The 22,408-nt window shown below is 37.0% G+C and overlaps 2 protein-coding genes across 54 annotated transcripts in view; one reads left to right on the forward strand and one right to left on the reverse strand.

The window, feature by feature from the left end:
• Positions 1–22,408, reverse strand: part of LOC125770109 (N-acetylgalactosaminyltransferase 6-like) — a 156,784-nt gene that overhangs the window by 16,299 nt on the left and 118,077 nt on the right. For 21 of the 33 annotated variants that reach the window (XM_049439374.1, XM_049439375.1, XM_049439378.1 and 18 more), the window contains one exon: positions 7,571–7,609. The exons of 11 other annotated variants lie outside the window; for them this stretch is intronic. In XM_049439374.1, coding sequence (XP_049295331.1) covers positions 7,571–7,609 — 39 coding nt within the window. Of the gene's footprint in view, positions 1–7,570; positions 7,610–22,167; positions 22,186–22,408 lie in introns of those variants that run through there. One more of the 33 variants, XM_049439406.1, reaches the window with a different exon arrangement.
• LOC125770108 (uncharacterized) overlaps positions 249–22,408 on the forward strand; it is an 84,129-nt gene continuing 61,969 nt past the window's right edge. For 8 of the 21 annotated variants that reach the window (XM_049439365.1, XM_049439369.1, XM_049439367.1 and 5 more), the window contains exons 1-2: positions 3,853–7,600; positions 22,198–22,405. In XM_049439365.1, the coding sequence (XP_049295322.1) occupies positions 3,946–6,258 (2,313 nt within the window). In that variant the 5' untranslated portion in view covers positions 3,853–3,945 and the 3' untranslated portion in view covers positions 6,259–7,600; positions 22,198–22,405. Of the gene's footprint in view, positions 3,832–3,852; positions 7,601–17,650; positions 21,317–22,197; positions 22,406–22,408 lie in introns of those variants that run through there. The other 13 variants (XM_049439354.1, XM_049439356.1, XM_049439358.1 and 10 more) reach the window with 8 other exon arrangements.

Below are 22,408 nucleotides of genomic sequence, written 5' to 3' on the forward strand. Positions count from 1 at the left end.
ATCGTTGATGAAGTCGATAGTATGCTGCTCGATAAAGGGAACAATATGTTATATTTATCCCATGATATACCGGGTATGGATAAGCTTGAGTCGGTATACATTTACATTTGGCAAATGGTCAATAGCCATGCAGAACGTCCCGAAAATATTGAAACAGAAATGATTGAAAAGGAAATATTGAGTAATTTATATAACTCAATCAACCAGGAAGATTTAAAACAACTGGATATTAACCTTAGCTCTAGAAAGATGAATATTATTTGGAATTGCTTGGTGGTGGCTGGGATCATAAATGAGAGAGGAGAAATACTTACTGACAATATTGATTCTACAAAACTGGAGGAAATACTTACACCTGAAATCAGTCAATACAAACATAGAGTTAGCTTTCTCCTCAAGAAATGTGTTAATCGCGAAAAGCATATCAAAGTTCCAAACTTTTTGAAAAAGTTTGTAGAAAGACACTTGTCGTCTTGGATAAGAAGTGCTATCAATGCATTATTAATGGCACCTGGACAATCTTACGTGGTAGATTATAAAAAATCCGGATCAAAAGCAGATCGCAACGCTAGCATAATTATTCTTGACAACGACACCGGAGCAGACCAAGGAAGTTCTCAATGGGATGAAGCATTGCATCAGTTTTTACAACTCAAGCATGGCTGTAAATTGTCAATGCAAAGTTTAAAGGCAGTTTTTGTTTCCAATGTTACCTATTTCAAGATGTACAAACTATTGTACGGTTTAACTGGTACTCTGGGTTCAGAGAGAGAAAGGAATTTACTCAAAGATATACACAATGTTGCCTTCGTAACTATACCAACGGCTAAACCGAAACAATTTGAAGAGTATGAACCAATTATTAGTGGCGGATATAGGACGTGGCGAAAAAATATTACAACCGAAGTTTGCAAACTAATCAACGAAGAGAAAAGATCAGTTCTCATCATCTGTGACACGATCAACGATGCCGAAAGTATAAAAGACACTTTGAAGGGGATGTTCCCAACCCAACTTCACACCTACACAAGAGACTATCAAGAGTTTGATATTGTAGAGGGTTGTAAGCAATTGCAACAGGGACAGATCATCATTGCTACCAACTTAGCAGGACGTGGTACGGACATACGAATTACGGATGCGCTTAAGCAAAGTGGTGGATTGCACGTTATATTAACGTACCTTCCCGAGAACATTCGAATTGAAGAGCAAGCCTTTGGAAGGGCAGCAAGAAGCGGAGACAAAGGATCCGGACAGTTAATAATAATGGTTTCGAGTCAAAGGCAGTATCGTCGATCGAAAATAATCGAATTAAAGAAGACTCGGGATGAGAATGAGCTGTACCGTATATCAGACATTAAAACATACTATGAAAAGACCATCAAGGCCGAAGAGATTTGTTTCGACGAGTTCAAACAGGTTTATGAAAAGCATAGGAAAAGCCTTGAAGCGGTTGATGTCCCTTCGGAAGTTACAACAATCTTGCTACAAAATTGCCTAGACCAATGGTCTTTTTGGCTGGACGAACACAGTCGATACATGGAGAATATAATGCAAGAATGTGATGAAAGGGGTGTTCCAACATTAGTCCAGACATTTGTATCAAAATTATCCGGATTTGAATCGGGAAAATGCGTTAAAGACGCAGTTCGAATTTCATATTTCAAGAGCCAAAAGTGGAAAGACTGGGTGGAAGGGAATCCTATGCAAATGATAAAATTGGCCAATTATCTATCTGGAACTAATCTTAAGAAATGCAGGATGACAGAAGACGAGCTTTTGGAATATGCGTTTGACATTTTTGAGACCAATCAGGAGAATGGAGTGACTCACTATGGAATCATCAACTATGGGATGTTATTGGCGGACGAAACAGCAATGAGTTTGTATGATGACGTTATAAAAATTGAGCCTCAGTTTAGTGAAGCTGCACACTATTATCGTGCTTACACTTTGATGAAATCAATCGAGCAAGAGGAAACATTGCAGAGCGAAGAGAATAAGAAGAAATATAAAGATTTTAAGAAACATTTGCGCGAGGCAATAAGGCTTTTTGAAGACCATCATGCGTTTGCTTTGCAGGCTGCAATTATTACAAACAATCTGAAAGGAAACAATGTGTGGCACGATGAGTATCAAGCACAGAAAGATACCATTGCTAAGCTATATCAAACGTTCATACGGTCAATAGAGGACATATTTGGTCATGCTGTATCACACAACACATTTGTTACAGACGAAATAAAAGAAAATGTAGCAGAACATATTTTCATGCAACTTATCGAAAAGGGTGTAATATCGCGCCCAAAAGTTCGGAAAACCATTTCCGAACAACAACTACGTATGATTCATAACGACTATGGAGTATCAATTGAAGTTTTGAAGAAATTTCTTTCTGAAAATGCTGGACTCATCGTTGAGGAAGAATTTATAAAGGCGTGCAAAGAAAATATCCCACTCCCTAGCAGAGAAGAGTTTTGGCAATTGTTGATCGACCAAAAGGTGCTTAACTCGATCAAGAAGTATGCTATAGTAGATAAGGCGAAGCTGGAAGCACTAGATCCTTCATTGAAGGATGCATTAGATGGGAAGATCGCCGATAAAACGTTCGTTACAGAAACCATAGAACCGACCCCAGGACAGATTGTTTTGTATCGCGAAGAATTATCTCTTCGAAGTACGGAAAATAACGACTCTGAAACCAACACCATTGTTCCGTACGTAATATTTGAAAAAGAATATTTTGTTAGCCTTATCGGAAAGGAAAAGTTTGAAATGATGGTTAAAAAGGATATAATCAGATGCAATGAAATGGCAAATGTTGATAGAGACATGATTGCATCATGTAAGTTTTCGTCGTTTGATTCTATTTCAGTGGAGGACATTGTTCTTCGAGCAAATATAGCACAGGTTGAAGCAGAGCTTATCATGCAAGAACTGATTAACCGAGCGGTTTTGGAGCGAGAAGGTGAATCCTTTGTGTTGAATGAAAGTTTTAGTGGTTCAGAAGAAGAATTGCTTCCGTCGTATCCTTTGTACGAAGACACTATAAGAGGTTTACTTTCGTCCTGCTTTGCCTACAGACTAGCACTTAATCATATAAAAGAACAACTAGAATCGGATAGTTCCGCCGATAACCCAATGCTGCGGATAGAATTGAAATGTAATCCTCATTTGCAGTTTTTCCAGGATTTAATAAATCAAAACATAATCAGGCCTTATATAGTTAACAAAGCCGATTGCAACGAAATATTAAATGAAATCTTCTACCTGAACAAAAATTATCTCGAAGTAGAACGCTGGTTCCGAAAGATGTTGCATATATCTAAACCAGATTCCGAACGGTTTTTGAACAATGTATATCGCTTTGCATCTGGTGTAGATACATTTAATTGGTTAGATTATTTAAATCCAGCTAATTTGAATCCGTTTGGCAACGAAATGAACGAAATAAGTCGTTTTATTAAAATGTTATTTTTCGTTCGTAATAAAATCAGTGGAATAAGCTTTATACCAACGAATCAAGCAAAAGAATTGATGCAGTATGATATGAGAAGAACTATAGAACTATTGTTTGTGCAACTAGATGAATTTTTCAAGAAAGAATCTAAAAGCCATGTTGAGAGTGTGTTGGGACAAATCAAATCTTCATTAATAGGATTGAAAGTTGCCGGTATATATTTTAAACCCATTCGGGAAGCAGGCCAATTGATAGAAAACAATTTTGGAACAATTGAAGAGGAACAGCTGTTCACTTTAAATGGGTTGCAACATCTTTTGCAAGTAATGGAGAAAAAATGGTCTATGGAAATGCTGCTGAATGTGGGGAAGGTAGTATTTATTGGAGTTGCCCAAATTGTTGCAGCGGCAATTCTCGAGATATATTCAGCTGGTGCATTGACTCACGTTGCGTCTGGATTAATAAATGAGGGAGTCAATAATATAATGTATGCAGTAAACAGTTTCAATTCAGGTTATTTCAGTTGGCAGGATTACAGAAAAGAGAAGATTAAAAGTGTGATTTTCACAGCGATTACTGCCGGAGTGGGAGCGTATGCTTCACGAGGTACTAAGGTGTCGCGAATTGCCAATAAAGTTGCAGGACCCGGCTTAATGAAAGATGGGAAAGTAATATCAGAGTTAACAGGAAAAGCAATGTGGAATGAAATCACCGGCAAGAGGGTAATTAGAGAATTTACAAAAAGAATTGTAATGAAAACAGCACAAGGGTTTGCCCATAGTGCGGCGAGTATAATGGTCGATAAGTTTACGGACGATTATTTACAAGCATTAATCAATTCAATTGTGGCCGACATATTATCACAAGTTCCTACTACGGTGGATAATCATAAAATTTCCCAAAACCTAAGAAGAATCTATGATGCGCTAGGAGAGCAGCAAGCAAGAAGACTCATACTTCAACTTTCTCCCTTCGCAAGCAATGATTGGGGAGCTTGTATATCTTTAGCTAAGCAATTCACGTCCAGTTTATCACAGGGATTCGCAAGTGCTATGCAAAAGACACAAAACAACGGTAACATTATGAAACTATTAAGTAATATTAGTACCGCGTGGATGTGGATAGAACGCGTAATCGAGATAGGAAAAATGATGTACGTGGTAGGAACACATCTTGATGATTTAGATGAACAAATCAATAAGAAATTTGAAACAATGGTGCAAAGCTCATCATCAAATGTACAACCGAATGAGAGCAATTTCGAACAGTTTAGAGATGAAATAATGAAGCAATGGAAATCACAATTGAGCGAGCATGTGGGGAAAATTATTTCCCAAAATTTGGTTAAACCATTGCTAAATGATGCGCTATTACGTGTAGGAAGATTCATCAAGAGGATTCCACATAACATCAAACGAATCGCACTGAAGCGTAAAATGAAAAGGTTGAAGAAAAAATACGACAAAGCTGTCAATGCTCCAAATGTAACGGACGAAATAAAAGACAGTTTGAAGGAAGACTATCACAATAAATTAAAGAAGATTATGTGTAAAACAAAAAGCCCAACTCTGCTGTCGAATATTATCGAGGAGGGTGTACCGATGGATCTGACCTGTGCGGCGGCATGTGCCCCATTGGTGCACGAACTGTTGAAGAAAATGAAAATAAATGTGAAAGGAATAGTGCTCACTGTACAAGGCGATAAGGGAATAGAACAAACGTTTTGCTCAGGATCCACTAAAGGCGAAAATGTAAGAGAAATTGTCCTGCAGCTAAAAGACAACCATTTTACGTTCTCTGACAACCAGCTTGATGTTGGCAACAATAATTGTTTGTTTGCTGGAATGAGCGATGCCATACCGGAGTTGAGCAGTATCAAACCAGAGGAATTTCGAAAACAAATAGCAAACACTATTAGGACTGCACCAGAAATTCAACATCGAATAAGACAAGGTTGGCATCGCTTTGCAATCAAGCAATATGATGCTGTTGGAGGTAAATCTGCATCAAATAAAAGAATATCCTTAAAAAAAGTGTCGCGAGAATTATCACCAAACAGAGCAATTGAAAACAAAGATATAGCCAGTTTATTGGACAAATTTGAAGGATATATTCCTCCTAAAAATTGTCCCGATGCTGTAAACCCAGATTCCCACCTGTATTCACGTATGACAATTTACAGTTTTGAACTTGCGGGAGCCGCACAGGCGATAAAGGAGGAACTAAAAATCGAGTTTGAAGAAATAATAAATTTGGAAAAAGGAGCTAGTAATACGAAAGATGACTTACCGGTAATCCCAGGTGGTGATATTCATCGAGCCCATACTTTAAGGGGAACAATAAATGAAGACGGTAAACTAAAAGAACACCCTGAGATACTGGAAGCAGTACGACAGTATATGGCTCGTTGTGAGTATGTCCCAAAAGAGGCAAACCAATATCGTAATGTTCCTAAGTATGTTGATAATAATCAAATGTTTTCTGTAAATGGTATTGCCAACACCCATGATTTTAGCAAACCGCCAACAGACGATAATATTTTAATTACAAAAACGCATTTACAAAACGAAATAACTGCGTTCCATACGCACTTGACTCGCAACGAAAAGAAATATGACAACAGTTCATTACAGTTAGGGAACAGATTATTAACAAATTTGTCAAATACTGTAAAAAGCCGTAATGATCTTAAATTGAATTATGAATCCGGTCAATTTGGTTATTACAAAATGAAATCAATTATCGAAGCATATCGTAAAAATACCAAGGAGGTAAGTGATTTGAACAGAAGACAATAACGTGTGTAACGCCAAATATGTAAATAGTTCATTTTAAGGTTGAAAATACTTTTAATGTTTTACATCTAGGTTGTACAAAGAAACAGTTAGCAATAATAATCAAATTCAATTAGATGACAATAATCATAAAAGTAAAAATTAATAGTTTTATATTTAACTAATAAAATATTTAAATTAACCTAAACATAATATATAACTGAAAACTAAACCTAAGACAAGACGGGAAGTTCATGAAGGTAAACATTACAGAGGCTCAATGATCAGGATGAAGAGGCTAAAAGGGAAATCTAAGACGGCAACGGAAGGAGGTTAAAGTGAGGTGGAAGTCCAATAAGTAGGAAGAGGAGTTAAACGATCGCAGAGCAAGCAACAATAGATCGGAACGATATGCTGCAGTGCGAGGTCTGCGGATAATGAAGGGAGGACGAATACGGAGTGAACGGTTAGGAACAAAGAGGGGGAAGGAGGAGACCAATGTTGGTTCATCAATACAATCGAGCAAGAGGGAAACAACAAATAAGGATTGGGCTTGAGAACGGCGATTCTCGAAGCAGGCAAAACGAGCAGCCGACACATGGATTCATAATTGGGCAGGGTAGCAGAGGAGCCACCCAGAAATTTGCAAACTGTAAATCTGTTGAAGGATCTCTGTGCCCGTTCTATCCGCTCAATGTGCTTTCGAGCAGTCGAGGTCCATACTCCATACTCCAGTAACGACTTAACCAATGAGCAGAATAGTGTTTTCAATAACAGGTCAGAAAAATCACAACCAATGCGTTTTATGATGCCGTGCGTTCTCCAAGCCCTGCATACCACAGAATCTATATGAGGTCTCCACCAAATCTACATGAGGTGAGACTAGAGTCAAGCCAAACACCCAAGTCCTTGATTACGAAGACACGGGAGACTTGGACCTGATCGAGGACATACGAGTAGAGTAAAGGAGAGCGGGAACGGGAGAAGGAGATAATTTTGCATTTATCAGGACAACTCAACCAATCCGTAGAGGCGAAGACAGAGAACAACTCTAAAAGCCCAATAATGTCCACATGGTAGATAGAAGCTATGGAGTCGGGCATAACTACATGCAATCGGACCGGATATTATATCATCAACCTGAAGTAGTACTTCTGCAGAAAACATGCCTTTCGGCCTCATATGCACATTCGTCCATAGAAGCCGACGAAAGTGTTCTACTAGCGTTCGCAAGAAAGATGCTAAGAAATGCCTATCACTATCGAATGAGACAGTGCAATGACAGACTCTATGATCAGCAGGATGAGCTCAGCAACGTGGCGTAGATTGTACTCACCAGGCATTGGTAGATCATTCCCACACGAAGGTCTCTTCCCTGAAAGATAAGATAAGATGGAGTCATGACGTATAGCGACTTAAAGGATTTTTGCAGCAGTTGAGATATTGAACCGCTAAGTACGGCTAAGCTATTGAAAGTCGTCATAACTAAAAAAAAAAACAACTAACTTCACGTACATCGCGTTAAGAGCGATCAACACACGAGCACGTAAATCATGTCACCAAGTGGTTATTCAGGTTTGTGCCTTTTGTTTTTATACTGTTTAACTTTAGCAAAAATTTTTAAACAAATATGTATACTAATCTTTAAACTCTTGATTTTCACAGTTCACCACTAAATATTTAAACATCCGATGAAGTAGTACAGAGCATGGCATAATGTTCAACAGAGGTTACCAAATTGGAAAATATTTGTGAGGGGTTTTCTGAGCAAGCTGCAGATATTGTAGGTATAGGCATGTAACGTTAAGTAATTGAATTCATAAAAGCGAAACAATTTTTTTTATTCTTCTTCTACGATTTTCACAGACTTGTATTCTGAAACGGCATCACGGATAGTGGATGGTAATTTAGATGCATGGATCAACTCGCTTCTTGAATTTCCGTACCTCGACGGTCTTTTAAAAGCAAAGTTCCTAAAGAACGAAAAAAATAATGTAATGTTATTTAGTATTTAGGCCTGTAATAAAGACTTATTATTCGGTTAAAATTGTTACATATAAATTAAAACAAACTTGTTCGAAACAATATGGAGCTAATCTAAACAAGGTGTCCCTTAGATGTGAAAATGCTTATGTTGTTGATAATGAGGTTTTTTAATTTGCATTTAATTTAATTCTAGTGCAACCCGTTGTTTGTTTTTTTTTTTTGGTAGAATAAAAATTAAATTTACATTATATGTACTAACAAACTCATCCTAAACAAGCCTTTAACAGCCCAATTCTATTGTCAATGCATTGACATTGATTTGTTGATATATTCAAGAAAAATGACAAACGAATAGTGTTTATAATTAATATAATCAATGTTAAGAGCCGAAAGAATGCAACAATATGCTTTTAATATTCGACCGTGAGCGCTAATAAGCGAGATAAGTAAGTAAACGATGTAGTGGTACAGTGTTTTGAATACAAGTGTTTACTCTATCCAAATGTATAATTTAACGGCATTTTAAAAAAGATATGGACGGAACAATTTATTTCATTCCCACATCAGTTTCATTACTCACGATCATAAAAATAGACACCAACACGTCGCACCCGGTAACATCATTGCAAGCAACAGCGCATGCGTGAGTAAGAAGTTTAAGCTACGTGTTAGCAAGCGTTATGTCTTATATACACAACGTGTTATGTTCATCTTACGCGCAGTATGGATTTCGATTCGCAACTAGCGAGTGGTACATTTTTGCTAAGCTTAACGCTTTCACGTTTTGTTACGGTTGATTGATCCAGTGCGTTATTGCAAATTTTGCAGCGGATTTAATAATCAGGGAGTGAGTGATTTATTCAAAACTGCACCTCTTCAACCGTGCTCTGAAAACAGCGCAAGATAAAGCGTGAAGTTAGTGTAAAACACAATGATACAGATCTGTGTTGGTGGCGGATCCACACTGGTTTATGGCAAGCTGCAAACCATCGCACCCACTTACTCACTGTAGCTCATGTCAAGAGCTTGTAATCGTTAAATTCTTTCTTCGTCTAATCATGTTGTTTATATTCAGCCGCACGATCCGCCGATCAGCTGTGTAGACGTTTTTTTTACTTGATCGGTGCTCGGTAATGGGATTTCCCCGTCTAGTTTGATGCGGCACTAGAGACGAAAATACATTCGTTCTAGTGGATTGATTATTTATCATGCGGTCAAAAAGTGATAACAGAAGAGCTTGACAGTTTTATCAAGAGAAGATAAAGCAAATCAACAGGCCAGAAAACCGGTATAATCAGTATAAACGCACTGTGATTTTATCGCGACATGTTAAAAATAATACTGTGCTCGTGCCATATTCACATAGATTCAGTCAGTGAACATCGCGAGCTATCAACATTTCATTCATAAATTTGCCAAGCCAAAGATTTGGCAAATTCGTGCACTGTGAAAACACTATCTCTCTCTAAAACTCTTTCTCTCTCTCTGTCTCTCTTTGTTCTTCGTTCATTTGTTCATTTAAAGTATATGATCAATCGTGTAGTGAGATACTATTTTTTTGTAATTGAATGATGTGCAAAAAATCTTTATTTGGGTTCTAACAAGTGGTATGGTATATAAGCATGTTCTATACGTGCTCTATACGAAGTAATGTGGTATGTGAACTTGTATGAACTTTATGTGAACTTTGTATGTGTATGTATGGGTATGGGTATGGGTATGTGAACTTTGTATGAACGTCACCATAGTGCGGCCAGTGGACAAAAAAATCAAAATTTTTTCAGTTTTAGAAACTACAGACATTAGAAATTGAATCCAACGACTATAACTCAAATTTCAGTAATTATAGGACAATATACTGATTTTAATACAAAACGTAATTGCGCTTTCGTTTCAAAAATACTAACAACATTAACAACAACATAACTAACAAAAAATAACAACAAGATAATCGATATTTATTACGAGGTATGTGCGTTTATAGTTTAATTTCATTTATGCATATTTTATTTTTGTGCTTAATTATTACTGCAAATTAAAATAACAAAAATGTTTGCTACATGCATGTGCTAGCTATAATTGTAATTATATGTAATTTAAACATTAGGTAAAGTATTGTATTTGAAAACATATATACAGTTATTTGTTTGCCTTCCTTTTTTATACTCGAATTAAGTTTGAATCGTTTTTCAAACTATTCAGTTTGTATATCCGTATAACATTTTGTATTGCAGTATAGCATATTTGATTAAATTCTATAATGAAGCAAGAAGAAGTTATTTTTTCTCTAAAGAACATCGATGATCGGCAGGTTGTCGAGGTTTTTGGTAGACAGATAGTTCTGAATTCCGTATTATCCAAGGTAGAGAACGAAATTTCAAATAATCCTAATATCGAAGAGGTTCGTTTCATTGCCGGTACGATCTTTACGATTGATGGTAATCTTGAGAAGGAAGTATGGCGCGGACGGAATATTGTAGTTTATGCAAAAGAAATAATGGTTTCCCAACCGGTTCACTGGAACGTGTCTGGAAAAGATAGTTGTCATAAATACGAACGAAATGCTGGGACTGGCGAAGACGGGACTGGTTTGAATGGAAAAGATGGAATAGCAGGAGGAAGTGGAGGCAACGTTATGATACTTACCAAAAGTATCAAAGGCTCAGAGAATTTAACAATTTCCGCCAATGGAGGAAATGGTAGCAATGGTCAAGATGGCGGCAATGGGAAGGCGGGTGAAGATGGAAAGGGCATTAGCAGATCGGAGTTTGATTCTTTGTTTCCGCTTCCAAGTGTCCTCGATTTTAATAACTGTTTAGGGAAAACTAGTATAAACTTACTAAGTAAATCTCACACCATTCAAATAGGATGGCTTCATAATTCGTTTGTTTACTACATTGACCCTTTTGACAGCTCTTATGATATAAAATCTGCCTTAGCGGAAGGAAACCGTTCGCGGAATAATATATTCCTGAAATCTAGAACTGAAGATGGACATGGTATCACATATTCCTTTCAAAGCGGCGTAGGGATAAACTATGAACAATCTTTTTTATTGTACGAAGGAACGGCAGGGACCTCTGGCAAGTCCGGAGGAGAGTATAGTTTGGGCGGAGAAGGTGGTAAACCTGGCGAAGTCAAAATAGTGTGTTTGGAGGGTAATCAGAATGTTAGAGCTAAAATTGTTACCAAAAGTGGAGCTGATGGAATCAATGGCAAAGGGGGTGTAAATGGTCGCAATGGCAAAAGAGGATGGGATATGGCATACATGGATTATGCCTTTGGAAGGACGTTTGGTCCAGGTACATGGCCTAAATATTACGGAAGAGATGAAAATAGCATTCTCAAGATAAAATACTATACCTCCAGTGCAGATGATAGAGTACGCTGTCCATACAAGAAGGACACTGATTATCCTTTTGCTGGCATAGCAGAATCAAAGATTGAAAACAAAAATATGGCAACACTAGAAGAAAGAAATAATAGTAGATCAGACAGAGGACGCGAGCATCAATCCAAAGCTGTAGGAAACAAAGCAAGTTCAAGGCAGCGAATTTTAAAAACTTATTCTACATTTATGAACACCGTAGAAGCGGAAATTCAAGCAGAACAAAAGAAGCGAGAATATGAGCAACAACAAGCTGCTGAAATGGAAAGGCAAAAACAAATGGAACAAGCTGAACAGAGGCGAGCTTTTGAAGAGCAACTCGCAGCACAACAACAACAGGTAGATGAAGTTAAGGAGTACTTTTTAGGAAGATTGTTTGTAGAAGAAGAGAACAATGTTCAAAGTCCTGTGGCTCAATGTTGTGAAGAAGTTGAAGAAATTCAGAATACTACTACCCAGCAGCAGAATTCTGAAACATTGGCAGAAAATCTTCAATCAAGTCAACAAAACAGTGAAGAAGTAGACTTAGCAACATTTTCACTCAAACGACATGTACCATTCCAACCAGGTTCAGAACATAATGATGGAAAAGTTAAGATTTCGGTTAGTTCCAAAGGTAAACATAACATTGATGAAACGTTTGCTATGAATTGTCAATATTCGAATTTAGATGACTGGATTCATTTGAACACGACCATTCTTGATTGTAAACGTCTTAAACAATTAATGGATCGTTTTAATACTGATAAAGGGCATTTGATCGACGAGCAATCGGAAGAAACCAATGCTAAACTACATGCCGTAGAACAAATGTTTGTTGGTAAATATAAACTAGCTTCTCTACATGCTCTGACAACTGCTCCGCAAATGGAACACGAAATGAAACAAATAGATACTATTAAAATAAAAAATGAATCCAAATATCTTACGCAAACTAAAGAAAAAAATAACATGATCGAACATAACATACTAGGTACGATGAAACAGTACCTATTTGAAAATACTCAAGAGTTGAGGGACAACCTAGCATCGTTTGTAACGCAAGAAATGATGATTGATAATTTAGACCTGAATCGAGCAGTTAAGACATTTGTACTGGAAACAGAATATACCGATTTGCTTGAAGAACGTTTAGAAAATTTGCAAAACGAACTTAAGAAGCCACAGCACAAACACATCCACCGATTTTGGGATGGATTGGATGATAGACCACTGGTAGATGAAGTGAAGGAAATGATTGAAAAAGATAGCACACTGAAGGCTCTTTACGATCGATGGAATGAAGTGAAACGCAGAGCATTACAATATGAGTCACAAGATCTAATTGTGGATGAGGACGAGAAGAAAAAATTCACATCATACATACGAAGTAAAGGCGTGATGTCTGAAAGTTGCAGAGAATTGTTAGCATATGTGTACGATATCAATCTGAGAGTCTATGACAGGGATGAAGATGATGAATTAATTCTTTGCGAGGATCATAATTCTTTATCTGACACAAAAAATTACATCCTTTCAAGGGGTGATGAGTTTGTGCAGCTCACAGTAAATGAAGAATACCTACAACTGGGTAAAGAACGATTACAAAAAGATAAAATATATGCCAAAATTCTTGGCGATTTCGACATGCTGAAAAGCATTGCAGACATCACAAATTATTTGGAAAAAAGTGTTCTTCCAGAATGTCATCACAACGAAGCTGAGCAAGACCATTTTGATGAAAAATTAGCTTCAAAAATGATAGCAAATTTCTTTCCAGAAGAAAAACGACATGAATTACAAGCAATGTTGGAAAAAGTGGGATATGAATATTCAAAACAAAAAAGAATTTTGCAACACATGCTACGACGTTTCACTCACGAAGGGATACACATATCTTTCAACGAGATGTGTTTTTTCATAAACGCTGTGCTGGACAATTTTGTACATAATGATCAAGAGGCGTACACATTCACGTGGATTGTGGCAGCTTACAGTCAACGCAATTGGATGGATGAAGTTGTTCTGCTGCAGCTAGAAACATATTTCCAGAAGAAATTGAAAGAAACACAACAGTGGCGAAATTATTTGGGGAACATAAAAAGCAAGGAAGTATTGCTAGTATTTGCCACTGAGCTTCAAGGTAGTGTCTGTTCTGTAGAGTGCGTCGATGAGATATTGCGTCTGTTGAGCAATGTTCCAATCGAATCAATGCTTTTCGATGGAATACCTCTTACGGAATGGTGTTACTTTCTTAAGGAATACAACTGGATGGTTAAATTGAGGCAACTTCTAGAATGGAGCAAAGATGAAAAATTAGAGGATGCTACTTACTACATGAGATCTGTAGAGAACATGTTTGGAGAAAGTAAGGCTACTGATTTACTGGACGTAATTAAAGACAAAGAAAACGATGTAAATGAAGCTTTGGTGCTGGGTGTTCTATTAAATTTACATAAGCAAAAATGGAAACTGTCGGATGAAGATATTGGTACCTTAAAACTGTGCAGCTTGCAAGAGTGGACAGCTAAAATGGAAGAAAAATATAAACCGATTCTGGAGGAACTCAAAATAGACCAACTAGCAGAAATAATTGTGAATGATAAAATTTCATCTGATGAAATATCCAAGCATCTGCCGAAGATGCAAACATCCATACCAAAGATTTCAGATAAAAAGATCTCACACAATGAAAGTCCAGTGGCATTATTTACAGAGCCTGAGATAAAAACATGGGTTGAAGAATTTCGCGGTAAATCGAACTATAACACCGTGGAGCGCCATTTAGACACATACGAGGAAATGCTCGCTGTCATTGATAGAGCAATAGAGATTAAGAGAGGATTTCGACTTCGCGACACCCAGAGACTAAGCGTGTTAATGTTATTGGCGAACGATCGAAGCACATTGGCTCAAGTATCAACTGGCGAAGGAAAATCGTTAATTGTGGTAGCCCTCTCATTGATGAAGGCTCTCTTAAGGGAAAAGGTAGACGTTGTGACAAGCTCACCAGTACTCGCTAGGCGAGATTCGGAGGTGAACGCAGATATTTATGGAATGTTCGGCATCAACGTATCACACAACTGTAGCGATGATATTGAGGAACGCAAAGAGGCGTACTCTATGCATCAAGTGGTGTACGGTGATCTGGCAAACTTTCAACGAGACTACTTGCTGGACAGATTCTATGGGAAGAACGTATTGGGTGATCGTGATTTCACAAATGTCATCGTTGATGAAGTCGATAGTATGCTGCTCGATAAAGGGAACAATATGTTATATTTATCCCATGATATACCGGGCATGGATAAGCTTGAGTCGGTATACATTTACATTTGGCAAATGGTAAATAGCCTTGCAGAACTTCCCCAAGATAGTAAAACAAAAATGATTGAAAAGGAAATATTGAGTAATTTATATAACTCAATCAACCAGGAAGATTTAAAGCAACTGGATACTAACCTTAGCTCTAGAGTGTTGAATATTATTTGGAATTGCTTGGTGGTGGCTGGGATCATAAATGAGAGAGGAGAAATACTTACTGACAATATTGATTCTACAAAACTGGAGGAAATACTTACACCTGAAGTCAGTCAATACAAACATAGAGATAGCTTTCTCCTCAAGAAATTTGTTAACCGCGAGAAGCATATCAAAGTTCCAAACTTTTTGAAAAAGTTTGTAGAAAGACATTTGTCGTCTTGGATAAGAAGTGCTATCAATGCATTATTAATGGCACCTGGACAATCTTACGTGGTAGATAATAAAAAGTCCGGATCAAAAGCAGATCGCAACGCTAGCATAATTATTCTTGACAACGACACCGGAGCAGACCAGGGAAGTTCTCAATGGGGTGAAGCATTGCATCAGTTTTTACAACTCAAGCATGGCTGTAAATTGTCAATGCAAAGTTTAAAGGCAGTTTTTGTTTCCAATGTTACCTATTTCAAGATGTACAAACTATTGTACGGTTTAACTGGTACTCTGGGTTCAGAGAGAGAAAGGAATTTACTCAAAGATATACACAATGTTGCCTTCGTAACTATACCAACGGCTAAACCGAAACAATTTGAAGAGTATGAACCGATTATTAGTGGCGAATATAGGACGTGGCGAAACAATATTACAACCGAAGTTTGCAAACTCATCAACGAAGAGAAAAGATCAGTTCTCATCATCTGTGACACGATCAACGATGCCGAAAGTATAAAAGACACTTTGAAGGGAATGTTTCCAAACCAACTTCACACCTACACAAGAGACTATCAAGAGTTTGATATTGTAGAGGGTTGTAAGCAATTGCAACAGGGACAGATCATCATTGCTACCAACTTAGCAGGACGTGGTACGGACATACGAATTACGGATGCGCTTAAGCAAAGTGGTGGATTGCACGTTATATTAACGTACCTTCCCGAGAACATTCGAATTGAAGAGCAAGCCTTTGGAAGGGCAGCAAGAAGCGGAGACAAAGGATCCGGACAGTTAATAATAATGGTTTCAAGTGGGGAACAGGACTGTAGATCCACCATAACAGGTTTGAGAACAACACGCGATAGAGAAGAACTACAGCGTATATCAAACATTAAAAGATACTATAATAACATTATCAAAATTGAAGAAGTTTGCTTCAAGGAGTTTAAACAGGTTTATGAAAAGCATAGGAAAAGCCTTGATGATGCTAGTGTTCCTGCTAAAGTTAAGACATTGTTGCTGCAAAATTGCCTAGACAAATGGTCTTTCTGGTTGGACGAATATAATGCAATGATGGAAAATAATATGCACGAATGTAATGAAAGAAATATTTTATTAATGTTAAAGAATTTCGTAACAAAACTCTCCAAACTCAATACTGGAACATGCTTTGATAATACATCTAAAACTACATTTTTAAACAGCCAAACTTGGGCAGTATGGATGGAAGGAAACCCAATGAGAATGATTGAATTAGCGAATTTTTTATTTAAAACTTGTGTTTCGGAACAACAGGAAAAACAGGAAACAGAAATAAAATTGGCGTACGAAACATCAATGAGTTTATATGATGAAGTGATTAAAAATGAGCCTCAGTTTAGTGAAGCTGCGCACTATTACCGCGCTTATACTATGATGATAAAAATCGAGTGGAAGGAAAACTTACAAAGCGAAGAGGATAAAAGAAAATTGAAAACTTTGAAAAAGGATTTGCATATTGCGTTGAATATTTTTGAATACCGTCAAATGTGTGCTTTGAGAGCAGCAAACGACGTGAATGGATTAAAAGGAAACAATGTGTGGCATAATGACTACCAAACGCAGAAAAACATCATTTATCAGCTATATCAAACGTTCATACGGTCAATAGAGGACATATTTGGTCATGCTGTATCACACAACACATTTGTTACAGACGAAATAAAAGAAAATGTAGCAGAACATATTTTCATGCAACTTATCGAAAAGGGTGTAATATCGCGTCCAAAAGTTCGGAAAACCATTTCCGAACAACAACTACGTATGATTCATAACGACTATGGAGTATCAATTGAAGTTTTGAAGAAATTTCTCACTGAAAATGCTGGACTCATCGTTGAGGAAGAATTTATAAAGGCATGCAAAGAAAATATCCCACTCCCTAGCAGAGAAGAGTTTTGGCAATTGTTGATCGACCAAAAGGTGCTTAACTCGATCAAGAAGTATGCTATAGTAGATAAGGCGAAGCTGGAAGCACTAGATCCTTCGTTGAAGGATGCATTAGATGGAAAGATCGTCGATAAAACGTTGGTTACAGAATCCATAGAACCGACCCCAGGACAGATTGTTTTATATCGCGAAGAATTATCTCTTCGAAGTACGGAAAATAACGACTCTGAAACCAACACCATTGTTCCGTATGTAATATTTGAAAAAGAATATTTTGTAAGCCTTATCGGAAAGGAAAAGTTTGAAATGATGGTTAAAAAGGATATAATCAGATGCAATGAAATGGCAAATGTTGATAGAAACATGATTGCATCATGTAAGTTTTCGTTGTTTGACTCTATTTCAACGGAGAACATTGTTCTTCGAGCAAATATAGCACAGGTTGAAGCAGAGCTTATCATGGAAGAACTGATTAACCGAGAGGTTTTGGAGCGAAAAGGTGAATGCTTTGTGTTGAATGAAAGTTTTAGTGGTTCAGAAGAAGAATTGCTTCCGTCGTATCCTTTGTACGAAGACACTATAAGAGATTTACTTTCGTCCTGCTTTGCCTACAGACTAGCACTTAATCATATAGAAGAACAACTAGAAAAAGATGATCAAATATTGCACATGCCTTTGAAATGCAACTGCTATCCACAGTTTTTCCAGGATTTAATAACTCATGACATAATCCGACCACCGAAGTGGTCGAAAGTAAAAGAAGACAAATTCCTGGAAATATTAAATGAGGTTTTCAATTCATTGAAATGTTACACAGAAGTAAATAATTGGTTAAAAAAGTTATTACATATATCCACAGAGGATTCAAAACGACTTTTTGAAGATTTATTTTTGACTTCATTGGATAGGATGGGAGATGCTAAAATTACAGATGTGAACTTATCCGAACGCATAAATAAAAGTAAAGGCTTTGCACCACTAAATCAAGCAAAAGAATTGTTGCAGTATGATATGAGGAAAACGATCGAACAATTATGTATGCAGTTAGATTTATTCTTCAAAACAGAAACTAAAAGTCATGTTGAGAGTGTGCTGGGACAAATAAAACCGTCAATAATTGGGTTGAAAGTTCCCAGCATCAATTTAAAATCTATTCGGGAAGCGGGAAACACAATAGAAAAAAATTTTGGAACTATTGAAGAGGAAAAGCTATTGACTTTAAATGGATTGGCAAATCATATAGAAGTGGTGGATAAGAACAGTACTAATTCAACACTGAGCAAGTGGATAGTGTTGGGTATTGGAATAGCGCAAACTGTTGTGGGCCTAACAGCAGGTGCATTATCTTTCGTTGGTTCGGCATTAATTTCTGAAGGGATCAACGACATATTATATGCCTTAAGTAGTTTCACGACAGGATATTTCAGTTGGCAGAATTATATGGAACAAAAGTATAAAAGCATGTTAGTAACAGCTTATACTAGTGGTATAAAAGCCTATGTTAAATTAAGTGGTATGCTATCCCGATATGTTTCAAACATCAATGGATTTTTGGGAAATCTCATGAAAAGATATAATTACGTGTTTAAAAATACAACTAGCAAGATTCTAGCACAGTTAAATAAATCTAGTTTAATGAAATACATAAATGTACAAATAGAATCGCTTCAATATTTGGTGCGACTCGTAGAAAAATCTTTAACTCATACACTGTTCGACGTAATTTTAATTCAAAATATAATCAGACGAATTAAAACTGAAGAAACGAAAACAACAGTAGAAAAGAAGACCACTCTCGAGGTAAAACCACATCATTCGAACAATGTTGATACACAAGGGTTGTTCAATTCAATCATTACAGAGCTGTTACAACAAATTATGAGTAAGTTCGATAATCATATAGTTTTTCAAAATCTTAGAATAATATATAATGAGTTAGGGGAGCAGCAGGCACAGATACTCGTACATGAAATTCCTGACTTTGCGAGCATTGATTGGAAAGTTTATACATCTGCAGTTAAGCAAATAACTTGCATTTTATCCAAGGAAGTTACGAGTGATATAAAAAATTCAATCAAAGAAACTAAAACGAAGGAAAATTTAACGAATGTTAGTACCAAATGGGTATGGAATAATTGTGCAGAGGAGATCGAAAAATTATCATCAACGGTAGAAACATTTCTTGATTCTTTAGATACTAAAATACAAGAAAAATCAAAAACCATGGTCCAAAGAGCATCATTAACACAAAATGTTCAACCAAATGTTAGAAGTTTTGAACAGTTTAGAGCCGATGTCATTAAGGAATGGAAAATGCAATTGAGCAACCATCTTGACACTATTATTTTACAACCTTTGATAAAACCATTGTTTGACGATGCGCTTTTTGGTGTGACACAGACCAATAAACGGTTATTACATAACTACAATGATGGCAGATTAACGCGTAAATTAAGAAAAGACCGTTTGAAGCAAGACTATCATGAAAAACTGAAGCAAATTATGTCCAAGACCAAAAGTCCAACATTGTTTGCTGCTATTATAAGGGAGAATGTACCAATGGATCTGACCTGTGTGGCGGCATGTACATCGCCGGTGTATATGCTTTTGAAAAGATTGGGAATAGATGTAAAAGGTATAGTCATTACAGTACAAGGGGAAAACGGTATTGAAGAAACGTTTCACTCGGGTGCGACCGAGGGTGAAAATGTAAGGAATGTTACCCTGCAGCTGAGGAACAATCATTTTATATTCTCTGAAAATCAGCTTGATGTTCCCGACAATAATTGTTTGTACGCTGCGTTAGTTGATGCTATACCGGAGTTGATAAACATAGAAGCACGCACTTTTAGAGAAAAAATTGCAAACGCGATTGAGAATGATCCGAAAGTTCAACACCTGATAAGACAAGGTTGGCACCGGTATCCAATAATGAAATATAATGCCATCGGAGGCAGAGCGCCAAAGCGGACTGGTGATAAATTAAATAAAAAAAAGAAAACCAATAAACGATCTGAAAGTAACGATGCATCAGAAAGAGCTTTTGAAGACACATATTTATCAGAAGTAGCTATGGAATATGTAAATTACATGCCTCCTGAAAATTGTCCCACGGCTAGAAGTCCAAATTTACATCTGTTTCTACGTTTTACATTTTACCCAGTGGGGTTTGCAGCATTATTGCAAGCGGTAGGAAGAACCTACAATCACACACTTGAACAGATGGTCGCAAACGGAGCTAGTAACTGCTTTGATAACTCAAATGTAGTCCCAGGTGGATTTATTCATCGTGCCCATAGGGTAAGATGTATAGTAGATCCGTTCTCACCCGAAAATGTAAAGAAAATTAATAACAAGAAAGTAAACAGAACAAACGAAGAACGAAAAGAAAATTTGAAACCTATACATCGTAAAGCATTAGAAATAATAGAAAAATATGCTGGCAGTAGAGAAAATGTTTTAAAAGATGCTAACAGATTTGATAAAATTGGTGGTTGGATTGATAGGACGCAATTCGAATTAATAGCACTTTTTTTCAATTCATTCGATTTTAGTAAAGATCCAACGAATGATGATATAAATGAATTGCAAAAATGGGTAGAAGATATAGTGAATAGGTTCCTTGATTATTTTGAATCACATAAGCATCAATATGACGAAACTATGATAGCGGAAATAGAAAGGGTTACACAAAGGCTTTTATATTTAGATTATAAAGAGTTATTTATGTACGGTAAATTCATTTTTCATCATATTATTGAATTTATTTCAAAACTGGGAGGCCCCGGTGATTTAGATGGTGGCGGTACATAGTACTTGAGCTTAGGGTAATACATTTTAAACATTTACAACCATTTTTAAGATGATTAAAAAGGTAGCTGTGGATATGGATTGATAATTGATGAATCAATATGAAAATACACTCCTTTATTACGATAATGTTAGTTGGACATCCGTCGCCGTAGGGATGACCATAATGCACTTGCCACAGAGCAAGTAGTAAGTAGTTCATAGTTAGAACTACCGCAATAACAACAAAAAACATTGTATGGTAAACCAAAAACATGTCAGGGTTATCAGGGTCCCAACATATGAATTATTACTTATATTATATTACTTATAAGTTATATTTTATTAGAGCAATCATTCATTTTTGTACACCAAACGAAGCGATCATGCCATGGTAAGGAGAATCAATATGGATATTAAAAGTAAAACGAATCCCCAATACTTTGCTCTTCCATCGACTTATAAATCACCCCAACAAGAGGTCGAAGTGAAGGCGTGAAAGGTTGACATCGAACGCAGGTCACTCTGCTCAACTCCTTCAACAAATATTGCATTGCTCACTAATGTCTTGAAACAGCACTGGAATGGAAATCTTATGCAGTCCTATGCTTGTGCTGTCTCCTCCAATTTGGACTGGTATTGGAGAGAAGTGTGTACAACGTTCCACCGGAAAAGAAGAGACTGTTCAGTTACGCGATACATATAGAGAAACAGTACTCCAACATGAGTGAAGACAATCGGCTCATTAAACGGCAAGCAAAAGAGACAAGTTACGCATGCTTCAATAAAAATGGTTATAATTTCATGTCAAAACTCGTCAGACATGCAGATTGCGGTTTCAAATTAACTCAATCAATCAGTAGAGGCGAAGACAGAGATCAACTCTAAAAGCCCAACAATGTCCACATGGTAGATAGAAGCTATGGAGTCGGGCATAACTACATGCAATCGGACCGGATATTATATCATCAACCTGAAGTAGTACTTCTGTAGACAACATGCCTTTCGGCCACATATGCACATTCATCCATAGAAGCCGACGAAAGTGTTCTACTAGCGTTCGCAAGAAAGATGCTATGAAATGTCTATCACTATCGAATGAGACAGTGCAATGACAAACTCTATGATCAGCAGGATGAGCTCAGCAACGTGGCGTAGATTGTACTCACCAGGCATTGGTAGATCATTCCCACAAGAAGGTCTCTTCCCTGAAAGATAAGATAAGATGGAGTCATGACGTATAGCGACTTAAAGGATTTCTGCAGCAGTTGAGATATTGAACCGCTAAGTACGGTTAAGCTATTGAAAGTCATCATAACTAAAAAAAAACCAACTAACTTCACGTACACCGCGTTTAGAACGATCAACACACGAGCACGTAAATCATGTCACCAAGTGGTTATCCAGGTT

The sequence above is a fragment of the Anopheles funestus genome, chromosome 3RL (assembly GCF_943734845.2).
Source record: "Anopheles funestus chromosome 3RL, idAnoFuneDA-416_04, whole genome shotgun sequence".
Classification (NCBI taxonomy): Eukaryota; Metazoa; Arthropoda; class Insecta; order Diptera; family Culicidae; genus Anopheles; species Anopheles funestus.